Below are 12,121 nucleotides of genomic sequence, written 5' to 3'. Positions count from 1 at the left end.
TTCAAAGTCCTTGCGTCCTCTACCTTTTTTTCCTAACTGAAAATGAAAGAACTCAGAACCTCAATATCCTCAATTTTTAGTTCCATAGAGAGAAAAAATAGAAAAACACAAAATACTTTTTGCAAAGTAAGATCTTTTCAAAAGCCCATGAAACTACCAACTCTATAAAACTTTGCCAGTGTCCCTCAAAAATAGATGAATAATGTTTTTTCATCAGTTAAAAAAGGGAAGCACTCAATAACTCAGGTTGTCCAGAGAAGCTGTGGATGCCCCATCCCTGGAAGTGTTCAAGGCCAGGCTGGACGGGGCTTTGAGCAGCCTGGTCTAGTGGGAGGTGTCCCTGCCCATGGCGGGGGGTTGGAACTAGATGATCTTTAAGGTCCCTTCCAACCCAAACCGTTCTATGATTCTATGAACAAAGTAAAGTGACTTTCTGACTTTAAGAACAGGATCTAATTGTACTGGATACACTTGAGTAAAATACATATCTTTAAACATGTGAGTAATTGCCAGTGAGTTCAGAGTGCTTCACGTCTAGCTTGCAAGGTCAAACCTTTGAAATACATCATGAGTGATTCCAGCAGCAGGGCACATGGGCAGATATTTTTAAATGAACCATTGTCTTGCTGTAGCTAACTAGCTAAAGAAAAATTAGGCAGTTGCATCTCCAGATGGCCTGAGACCCATCTATTGCCATGGTGGCATCAAAAAGACTGATCTTTTCTCCTGCATTTTCTGATTTTCCACAAAACTGTGCAGGCTCTCTAGAACAATTTTCTAGTCTAACCCTGGGGAAAACCATAAGACCAGAGAGAATCCTCCAAATACTACCCTCTGTATATGAACTTCTCCATCTTACCCCTCCAGAATACTGCTTTTGCTCCATACTGTAGACTGGGATCTAAAGTACTCACTACGAGTGTATGGAGAACCTTTATGTGTCCCAAGGCAATTTCAACCCTCAGCTTGCACCACTCAGCAGAGGGCTGGACTCACCAGGATACAGGTTCTCCTTTTTTTTCTTTTTGCTGCCAGCTTCAGAATTTGTAGGGAAAGAGAGTCCTGTGAGCAGGAGCTGGAAACCAAAAGTGAAGGTATTAGCCACGACTGGAAATGTGTTCACACTGTCTTGCTTTTTTGGCTCACTGAATGTTTACATATTTTGCACAGAATCAAACCAGTCTTCATTGAAGAATTCTTAATTCAGAATCCTGTTCACAATACTCTTCAGACCAGTGTTTCAAAAGTGAAAACAAACCAAAAACCTTACTTCCAGCCACACTTACTCCAACAATAAAGCAGTCAGAGATCAGAGTTGACTTTTTTGTACATTGCTAGGTTTGGAGGTTCAAATCTTATTAGTGTTCATAGTACCGCAATCTCTTCTGCTTTTTTTTGCTTTTCATGTAATGGAATAAAACATTCTGTGTCAGGTCAGAAGGATGCTTCTGTGTCAGCTTTTCTTTTTTGGGGGATTAAATTTCCAAATTTTCAAACCGAAACTGATTGTGAAGATCCAGCCCAAGCACCATTGGAGGAATCCATGTGCCTAAAATATAACTCACTGTTTTAGCATCTGAAAGCACAGGAGAAACTGTAAGCATGCATGCACGTAAGGTCTAATTATGTATTTCTGTAACTCTGTAAAAGCTATTGCTGTTGCACAGGGTTGAACTCACCTCACCTAAATATAAGTGGCCATATGGCAGGCATCTACATCTGAGCTGGCTTCCCCAGGTGCTCCTTACAGTCAGGGACCAGAAATAGGCACTTGTAGGATGCTGAATAAATGAGTTGTTTTTAAAGTCTACTGTAGGGAAAAACTGTCATACCTTAGGCTCCATTGGTAAGGTATGCACTCTCTATGAAGGGCTTATAGAGTGATTAGCACGGACATAGCGGCATCTGTACAAGTTTGGTGAATTCCTCTCTCTACCTCTTTTTCTTTACTGTAGCCTGACTTTCTTTGTTGGCCTTGCTCTTATTACTTACTCCCTACTGCTTTTTGTTACCAGGTGTTGTTTCTTGTAGAGTTCCACTTTTCACATTCACTGCAGAATTTGTGATTTATTTTTTTTTGATGATTCAGCTAATCTAGAACTGATTAGTTAGAGAAATGCACTCTTGATTTTAAACAATTGTTATGGAGATTGGAAAAGATAATAGCAATAGCTGCGGTGAATGATGCCAAGTCAGAAGGGCAGTGGGGAAAAAACTGCAGAGGTTTCTTATTGTCTTAATTTGTCCATAATGTATGAAATACACGTCTTTTAAGAGCACAGTCAGATACAAAAGATAAGAAACTAACTTGTTGGGGGTCACGCTTTTTCTATGTGCTTTATTCTATGATGGAAGAAGCAGAGTCAGTCAAGATAACTGAACGGAGCCTATCAAATTACATGCTTATATCATATGCCCCATTACAATGAGGCACTGACAACACCATCAAACTTAAATTGTAAATGCAGCTGACATGCAAGCATTTGTGCAAGTGCAAAGTGCCATTTGAAATGCATTTGCATTGGATAATTTTTTTCATCACGAATTTTTAAGAAAATGCAGTGATTACTCCTGGGTTTAAAGAAGCATTCCAGAGCTGTCATGTATTCCATGTCATCTCCCAAAGAACAGCTTCATATTCAATGTCTTGTCTGCTAAACCCAGAGCACAGTGGGATGGCTGTGAGTGTTTCCACTGCAAAGCTCTTACCTTACCTCGTGATGGGACGGAAGAGAATATGAGAATATGAATGCAGTGTATCTGGGAAATACAGTTTTCTGGTATTTGAAGACGTGAGCCAATACTACTTTTATTTAAAGTCCATGAAACTATCATTACTTGAGATGCAAAAATGTGAACTAGACTCTTTCAAAACCCTGCTGTTTAGAGCTTACTGTTGCAGGATTTCATTTTGAGATTCTGTAAGCATTGCCGTTTTGTCTCTAGATCTGAAGTCTTATTTGGCACACCGACATCCAGAATACTGTTTCACAAAAGACTACTATAGGCAGAAAAAAGAGAGGGGAAAAAAGCAGAGGTGGTAGAGCACTGTCTACTAGATGCACAACTGTGTCTTCTGTGATAAAATGAGCTGATTCATGGATAAGAGAAGAACAGTAGTTGTCATTTACTTTTGAATAATCTCTGCCTCTGTCCTTTGAAGATGAGAAGATTCACCATATAAATATGCCATTTGTATTTAGTCAGGCAGAAGTACACGTGGGTACCACTCTGTATGCACACTCTTGCTTTTTCATATTGCAAAAAGAAAACTGATTAAGATGTGGTAACATGCCAACAGCACACTCAAAATGTTCTCTTTCAGACTTTCATAATATTTCTGTAAATACTGTGCAGTAAGCTGGCCTTTAAACTGGATCAGTTTTGACATCTTCAATGCGACTCAAAATGGGATACTATGTAGATAGTGTTAGCTTTGTAGCGACAACCTATATGTATAAACCCTGTTTTTTGTATTTAATATCTCAATTTATTATGGTGGGCATAGCTCTTTTTTGAATGTGTATTTTACTTTGAGTCCACATTATTATCTTCAATGTGATGTGCAACTATCGATTTTGTCAAACGGGCAGTAACTGAAATCCTATTAGAAAGAAGTATGATAATGTGTAGCATGTGTGCAATGAGGAATGAACGTTGCACATGGATTTCCATTAGTGTAATGATGCATAGGAATTGCATGTCCAGCGGAGATGTCAAGTGCATTTACACTAAAATAGACAAAAGCATATAGATTACGAAACCTAGGGACACCAGGCAAATCCAGCAGGATGCTCAGCAGTACCAGTTCTTTGTGATGTGAGTGTGCCCTATGAGAGGGAGATCAGACTGTCGGGATGAAACCCTTTGATGAAGGAACGTTTGCTTAATATTAAGACTAAGACTAGAAGAACAGTTTTTTCTCCTGCTTTAACTGAAGGGTTTTGCTCAGGTTAAGTAACACACCGGCTGCATTCCTGGCACACAGCAAACAATGAGATATTTTGCATAAGATAGACAAAAGACAGAAAAACAGCCTTTTTACTGCCTATGATATTAGCACTGTCTTTCAAACTTGAAAAGTGCCACCTTATAAGGAAAAGTAATACTGCAAGTATAACTGCAGGATGCCACAGCGCTGCTTTTTCTTCTGAGAAGATGGTTTTTTCTTTACACTCAGGAAGAAATTTGCATTTTTCAATTGTTTGATTGGGTTAATTGGTATGTTTACAACTGTTGCAGATTGTAGCATCTCCTAAGGCTAATCTTGAGATAACGTGTCTATTAAATGCTAAAAGATAAAGATGAGAGATCAGTGCACTGTTTCTTACTGTCAGTAACCTGTGAGAATAGACCGGGATCGGGGCATCGACATTGGTACCTCCTGCTGAGTTTAGTGAAGGGAGAGGGCCTGAGCCGGGTAGCCACAAAAAGTCGTGGTGTTGTTACTCGGAAACAATTTGGGCTTTTATTGAAAATCCCACTCTAACTTTGGATAGCTTGTATGTATTATTACTAGTGTATATTAATTGCTGTAAAGTAAGCAAGCACGCAAATTGTTTTTCCACAGAAGAACTGTTCTTTCCCATCTTACTTGCAGTTTATGGTTACATTAACCATGATTAACAGTTCTCCAGACATGGGAATGAGTGTACAGGAAGGAAGGAAGGGAAGGTAATACTGCCAGCTTGCACAATTGTGCTGGAAACAGGACGACATTTAAGAAAACTGTGGCACTGCCTTCATATTTTCCTGCTTGGAGTGGCAGAAAACCCTGTCCCTCTCAGTGGGGCAGCAGCCAGGAGTAGAAAAGATCCTTGTACCTTGCAAGGACAGCAAAAAAAGTTCCCTGGTCCTTTGCCACAAGGGAAGGAAGGATGCAAACAGAGGAAGGATGTGGCCTCTGGTATGACTGCATACTGCTGGGTGGCTGCTGAGTATCTGATCGGTGGATCCTGGAGTTAGCATTGTACTGAAATGTCCTGGGTGATTTTGTCTGCCTTTCTGCTCAGACCCATATAATGTTAATTATTCTTGTTTTCAAACTTTTCTTCAGAATAGTGAGAGCAGGATGTTGACAGTTGTTAGTAATTGTATTGCTTTGGGGATCCTTCACAGGTTTTGTGCCTTATTCTGATCATACCACATGTCTTGTGAACGATGTCTTAAATTTCACATGCTCTCAGAAACTGGATGTCAAAACTCCCACTGCAGAATAGCCTTGAGCTTTGCATAGGTCTGTTAGACAAGATGGCTAGTATGCACTGCTAGAGACTTTGTACAGAGAGGGAAGACAATCCCTAGAAAAATAGTTGGAATGTCCCATAATTATTTTTTTTTAATACTAAAGACAGACCGTCTTGGGAAAATGAGGGAAACTGGAAGAAGCTGGGAGGTGTGCAGAAGGGTCTGAGAGCTCAGATGGGGCAAAGGAAGGGAAGAGCTGAGGTTTATGCAGGAGAGAGTGTCTAGGGTGCTCTAGGTCAACTGGAGGGCACTTGAAGCAGCTGCAATGGGACAGACGATGGCAGTAAGGAAGTATGAAGCATAAAAACAATGCACAATACAGAATTTTACTGATAGAAAAAGGAACAGACCTGTGGAGAGAAGTGGATGTAGAGTCGAGCTGGCTAAAGGGACGGTAGCTGGTTGTGTAGAGATGCTAGGGAAAATATGAAGAATGAGGAAGGGAACTGGCTAGCATGGCAGGGCTGTTTCATCACAGGCTGGCGAGATAGCCTGTCAATCTGGAAATCAGGTGGTTCTTACCTCTGCACATTCATCTCAAGTTAAATTTTGTTTCTGAAATGCTCAGCCGTGCTACTAGGAGAGGTTGTTCCCTCCTGAAAGCTCCGTAAAGCGCATGTCAATTATATACGTGAACCTCAGCCGGACCTCAGCATGGAGAACTCTCTTATCCTGGAGTCACACAATAAATCCAGCATTACAGTGTGCTCAGCAGAGGCAAAACAAACATTTAACAAGGAAAGGAAGATGCTTCAGGTGAGTGCTTGTGAAAAGAGATATGCTGTGCAAATAAATTACAGGTTGGGCTACTGAATTGCCCACTCCCTAAGGAATGTGCAGTAGTTACATGAAATTAAAGTTTAAAAAAAAAAAAAAAAGTTGTCATAGAACTCCCAGCTGAAAAGGAAATAGATTTGCTAGGAAAACTGACTGTAGTTTCAGAACCAAGTACCTGCATAATTCCATGTGCAGTTGTCTGCTCCAAAGGATCAATAGCCGATATCTTACCAGTGTTGCATTTTGTTTTGTTTGACTGTGCCAGTAACTATAACCATTCTTTCTTTTCCTGGTATTTTAGGTACAGAGGGAACTGGCTGCTGTCATTGCCTTGAAAGCCAGGAAGTCAGGTGAGTCAGGCTGGGCTTCAGAGGGGGTTTTGTAACACTGATCCCTTTTGTCATTTATTGAAGCACTTGGATTGTCATTGCTGTCTTATTAACATGGGGAAGCAAAGATAGCGGACCTCATTCCTCTCTCGTTGGAGAATCTGTGTGTATAGCACAATGCAATTACTGTCAAGCTTTGCTTCCCCTAGCTCGTCACATCTAATGACCTAGCTGATAAAATCGGAGTGTTACAGTTGAATGTGAACGTGGGCCTTTTTCTGGACAAAATCACTATTTTCTCTGGACTTGCACTTTATAAAAGAAGCTTATGTCTTTATTTGACTTACATTTAAGACAAATAAGCTGAGAATTTTCCTATGTTTTCTTTTATGGCCCAGTATATCATGCCATCTTCACTGTGTTTTAGCTGCCCAGTCAGGTGTATCTCTATATGCTAAAGCAAAAGGACAAGTTCATCCATGAAGGTGTTATTTCCTGAAGACTTGACTATACATCTGTATGGCTGTAGAGGCAAGTCTCTGTTATCAGGGCAGTAGAAGAGGAAATGTAAGTGGATAATTGAAAGTGTTTGATAGTATAAGCATTTACAGCAAATTCTGGTGATAGAGTGCAAAGGCAGTGAAATATGTGGCCATCTCAGCTCTGTTGGGGTTTGGTAGCACAGCCACTTTCAGAGGGTATCTATCTGCATTGCTGAGCTGGAGCGGAAGCGCGGCAGCTGTGTTTGCCGGCCACCGCATGGGAACTAACAAAACCTACTTGGTCGGACCTGACTATACAGCCATGGAGGTCTTTTTCACTGAGCATCTCTTGTGATCTTCAGTGATTTTGCTAGAAATTGAGACCACAAATCTTGCACTTTTTGAGCTATTTTCTCACCTGTTAATAATATTGTGCCATAATATCTGTATCTGTCTACTGTCTAGCTGCGGCTTACAAGTACAGCACAAAATTTATTACACACGACACACGCACTGCGCACAACAGGATATCTTAACCTGGAGGCACCGAGAAGATGTGGCTGACATATCTGCAGATATTTCCTTGTGAAAATGTGAAGTATTACAAAATTATTCTAGACACAGTTTGATACATTTTTCTCTGGAAATAGAGGTACCCATAGGTTATATCCACAGTCATCTGTAAATGTAAGCCTGCAGAAAGTAAACACAAATGTAAGTGTGAATTCGGACCTAAATTGCTTCTGTGTAATAGCTTTGCTTCTGAAACTGCTGTAGTAGTTTATGGTGTTAACACCCCTCAGCTGCTTGCCCTTACCTGGTATCACCCCAGTCCCACCTGAATTATAATGGCTGAACACGGAAATGCTTCTGCTCTGGTTCGGTGCAGAGAAAAACAGGCTATTTTAAGGAAGGGCTCAAGGAAACCTTTAGTTTTGCTGTAAAATGGCCGAGAGTATGGTGCCATTTACCTTTTTACTTGGTTATACTGTTCTAAGAAATCTCTTTCCCTACTTCTCGGCAGTTGCGTTGGCAAATATTACTACTGCTACTGGCAATAAATAAAAACTCCATTCCCCAAAAGAGTTGATTTTAACCTGAATTAGCCTCCCATTTCCTGTCGGTGGGTGGCTACGTAAACGGTTGTGTCAGTAGAAAATGGGATGGGGTTGGATTAGGAATAAGCTGCAGGAGATGAAAATGGGAAAGGAGTATAGCTCTTGGAGTCTCCTTTCTATTAGTGTAGTAGCAACTCACACTGAGTACGTAGAAATATTTTGTTAAAAATCACAGCCTTAAATAAAAAAAAGCTGCCTATAGAGCTCTGAAGTGCTGACCAGCCTTTCCTAATACATTAAGGTAAACACTTAAAATATCAGTTTAGATCTGAACAAAAGATACCTCTTTAGTCAATTTAACTAGTGCATGCTTGTTGTTGAAATTTGCATTTCTTTATGCCTCATCTTGGACGACTGTAAAAAACGACTACATGATCAGGCATAACTGTAAGGTCTAATTTAAGTTAATGCCTTTGCTACAGTAGGAGCAGAGTAAATTAGGGTGGTTGATTACGCTTTTTTTTATTTTATTGCTGATGGTTAAATTCACAGCGTAGCAGTTACTGTTAGCAATCAAGCTATGGTATGCTGTGCCTGGTGAAGCGAAGCATATTTCAGAGAAAGTACCTCTGGAGCTAGAAGCCCCAGTATCTTTTGAAGATACTGTTCTCCTAACCCTCTCCCAAGACTCCATGTAATTCCAGGAAATAAACCAACCAAGATCAGACAAAGAGTTTATTTTGGCATGAAAAGAGTGGAACATGGCTATTGGGCCAGCTGCCCTGGGTGGCTTCCAGGCTGGTGTGAACAGCGTGGGCACCTGGCTCATCCGCCCTGGGATTCCCCCACGAGTGGGGAGCGGGGGCGACGGGCACGGTCCTACTCTGCTGGCTGGAACCTGCCTGCAGTTGGTAATCAGTTCATTAGCCAAAACTTTTCCTAGAGATCAGCAGCCCAAAAACCAAAGCGGTTGTGCAGAAGTTTTTGATTGTTTGGTGGTTTTTAAATTACAGTGTTTTAAAATATTTCCTCTAGATAGCCAGTTAGCACTACCAGTAAGAGCAAAAAAAAAGAGTATTTTTGCTTAATGCAAGGACTGTGTAATTTGTTCCTGAATTACTTTAATTTCTGGATATACCTCTGCCCTTAGAGAGGCACTTCGCAGTGATTTAATTGTGCTAGAAAAACTGGCTGATTAAAGCTTTCCTATTACTTGTCTGAGACTGTTGTTGTAATTGCTGGGTTACATTGCATGGAAAGTGCTATACAAGCCACAAACACCCTCTGCAAGAGGTGAAGAGGGTCCAACTAGGAAGGTTTGCTATTCTTGGAGGGAGGAAACATCACCTTTGGTTACCAGGGTGAAACAGTTTATTTTTGTTTAAATGAAGCTTGGGTTTGCTACCTAGTACATGTATATGAGGAGTGGTAATCAATCACAGCTATTTCAGTTCTTGGGGCAGAATGGCTGTTTCAGTTATTTAGACGCTGTATCTACTGACAAAATGCTTTGAAAACCAAGGTAGAGACCTGGGCCTGCTGGGAGGTAGGGCAGAGTATCAAATTCTTGCTAGTACAGGATCTGACTTGATCTGAATGTCGGCTACCAGAAAATAAAAAGTCAATAGGGTGTGGGGGAGAATGCCTTTCCCCAAGAGGTGTTCTTCTGTTTTTAATGTGGGGTGGAAGAATAGGAGAAACACATAAAACTGACAGATGGCTGAAGGAAAAATGCAGAACCTGAAAAACGAAAAACTTCTATGCTGTGGAAAAGGGCTCAGTTTTCATATTTCGGATGTGTACTGCACGTATCCCACTCCAATAGCTAGGTGTAAGCTGACAGAGAGGTATTTGAGAGCCCTCATGCAGAGAGAGCTCAGCATTTTTAGTGTCTTTGCAAATGAAACTAAAAAAATAGTAAAATTAGTGTCTGTAATCCTGAAGTTTTGCTGGACCTCAGTAACACTGTTGACTAGAAAGCACATTTATATTTCATTAGAATAAAACTCTCATGATAAAGGTGACCTAAGAGGGGAAAATGAGCCTGTGCACTTTATAAAAATAACATTAAAATTGTTCTTGCTTAACCTTAGAATAAATAGATTAAATGCTGTCTTCCTTGGTTTGCTAAAAGGTTTTGGGGAAGCAAGGAAGTGGAGCAGAAGATAACTTTTTTTTTTTTTTAATTGTAAGCACTTGGCATTAGAATTGTTGGCTTTATTTATACCTTGCTGGTTACTGATGGCTTCCACAAATGTGCTGAAACGTAACAGAAACGCAGCCTCTCATCTGAAGGTTTACAGGGTTTGGCATTTATCTCAATTCCTTGTCATGGCTCATGACATCTCTTATGTGTTAGAGGTGGTAACTAAAACAAGGATAAAAAGCAGCAAATAGCCTAAGGCTGGAGGCTTTAGCCGGTGGCGGAGCTACACAGGTACATCTGAACAGATCAAAATCTGTCAGGTGGATGCTCTGAACTGCTGTTAATCCCATCCACAAACAAGACACCTTGCATTGCTGTGCATGAACCCAGCTGCACCCCATGGCATCACCCAGCAAATTCCTTTAACTTCATATCTAAACCAATTTCTATAATGTTATTCGTGCAAAGCGCCATTAGTAAGAGCACGGCTCTGGTCCTTGTGCTTCTGAATACAGGCGCTAATTAAGATAATATCTGACCATATTGATGAGGTAGGAAGGGACGACAGCAGCTTCTCCACAGGTGTTACAGGAGCAGCGTCGGGGCTCTGGGTGCTTCTCCCTCCCACTGTGAAGGGCAGGGCAGCCACAAAAGCCCTAGCACTTGTGTGTGGTTTTGCTCCCTCTTAAGAATGATATTCAGGTTTCCACAATATAGTTAGATACTTTTTAGTCGTGCCATTCTTAAATTTACAAGCTCTATGATTTTTCTTTTAAATGGGTCGTTTACATTTTATTTATAATAATATGACTTTCGCAATGTATTAACTTTATATTTGAGATCTTCTGGATTGCCTCCACCCTGTTCTGACATATATGTATACATATCCACCCTTCCCCTTTCTTTTTGTATTGCTTCTGTCAGGACTTAACCGCCTATATGTGATTTGCTTAGTATTTTTATTTTAGGGCAGGCGATTCAATATGAAGCAGTCATTGGGGCTTGAGCTTTGCCCACATGAATGAAAAGCAAGCTGTGACCAGCTATTCCTTTTCCCAGCCGCTGCGCCACCTCTACAGCACAGCTGTCAGAGCTGATTGCGTGACTCGACTCGAACACACTCCAGGCAAGGTCAGCCCGGTTAAAAACATGAGAACAGCCAGGCTGGGTCAGGTTAAAAGTCCATCCAGCTCCGATCTTACTGTGAGCGATGAGTAGGGGATGCTCAGGGTAGAGAAACGGAGCAAGTACAAACAGTCCTTCTTCTGATGTGCGTACTCAGCATCTACCAGTCTGTGCAAGAGGGATCTTGCTGTACCCACTATGTTGTGTTAGGTAGCCCTTGGTGAACCTTTTCTCCATTAATTTATCGAATTGATTTTTGTGCCTGCGTATACTCCTGACCTTCATCATCTCTTGTGGCACAGGGCCCCACAATTCATGTGTGTGGTATGTGAAAGCGTATTTTTTCTTGTTTGTTTTAAACACATTCCCCACGACCCTCACTCAGTTGCGATATAGCTCTTTGGTGACGGTAAGTGGTGAACAATCCATTCCCAGTTCATCATCACACTATTCAGGATTCACCTTTGTCATACCCCCTGTGAATTGTCTCATTTCCAGGCTAAACTGCTAGTCATTCCTCATACCAAATCTATCCCATTAAATCTGATAATTTTTGCCACATCTATTGTATTCCTTTTGAGATGGGGCAGCGAGAGCAGTATTGCAGCAGCATGTGCTGGAGTTGGCACAAAGTGAGGGTGGTGGCTTCTTATCAGGGTCAGGAGGTGGAGAGATGCGGGAAGGAACTCAGTAAGACCCTTTTGGCAGCATTAAGCTGTTGTGTCAGCTTAGTTAACTCAGGAAACCACATCTTTACCACTCAGCCCTTTTCCCTAAGTAGCACAGATCCTTGTGAGACTTCTTGGTAACTTTATACCCCAATAGTTAGCAAAAACTTTGGAAATCATTACGACTTTGAATGAGATTTGTACACATACTTGAAAATGAGGTCACAAATAAATGCTCAAAGGTCACTGAAGAACGGAGCAGTTCAGTATTGTGTTTAGATCTCAAACA

General features: G+C 41.1%; 1 protein-coding gene across 1 annotated transcript in view; it reads left to right on the top strand.

Moving 5' to 3' along the window:
• RAPGEF5 (Rap guanine nucleotide exchange factor 5) overlaps window positions 1-12,121 on the top strand; it is a 163,945-nt gene that overhangs the window by 41,660 nt on the left and 110,164 nt on the right. The window contains exon 7 of the mRNA XM_074574833.1: window positions 6,326-6,374. Coding sequence (XP_074430934.1) covers window positions 6,326-6,374 — 49 coding nt within the window. The remainder of the gene's footprint in view (window positions 1-6,325; window positions 6,375-12,121) is intronic.

This window comes from Larus michahellis, chromosome 2, assembly GCF_964199755.1.
Source record: "Larus michahellis chromosome 2, bLarMic1.1, whole genome shotgun sequence".
NCBI classification, from domain to species: domain Eukaryota; kingdom Metazoa; phylum Chordata; class Aves; order Charadriiformes; family Laridae; genus Larus; species Larus michahellis.
This window is presented reverse-complemented; position numbering and strand designations above follow the sequence as displayed.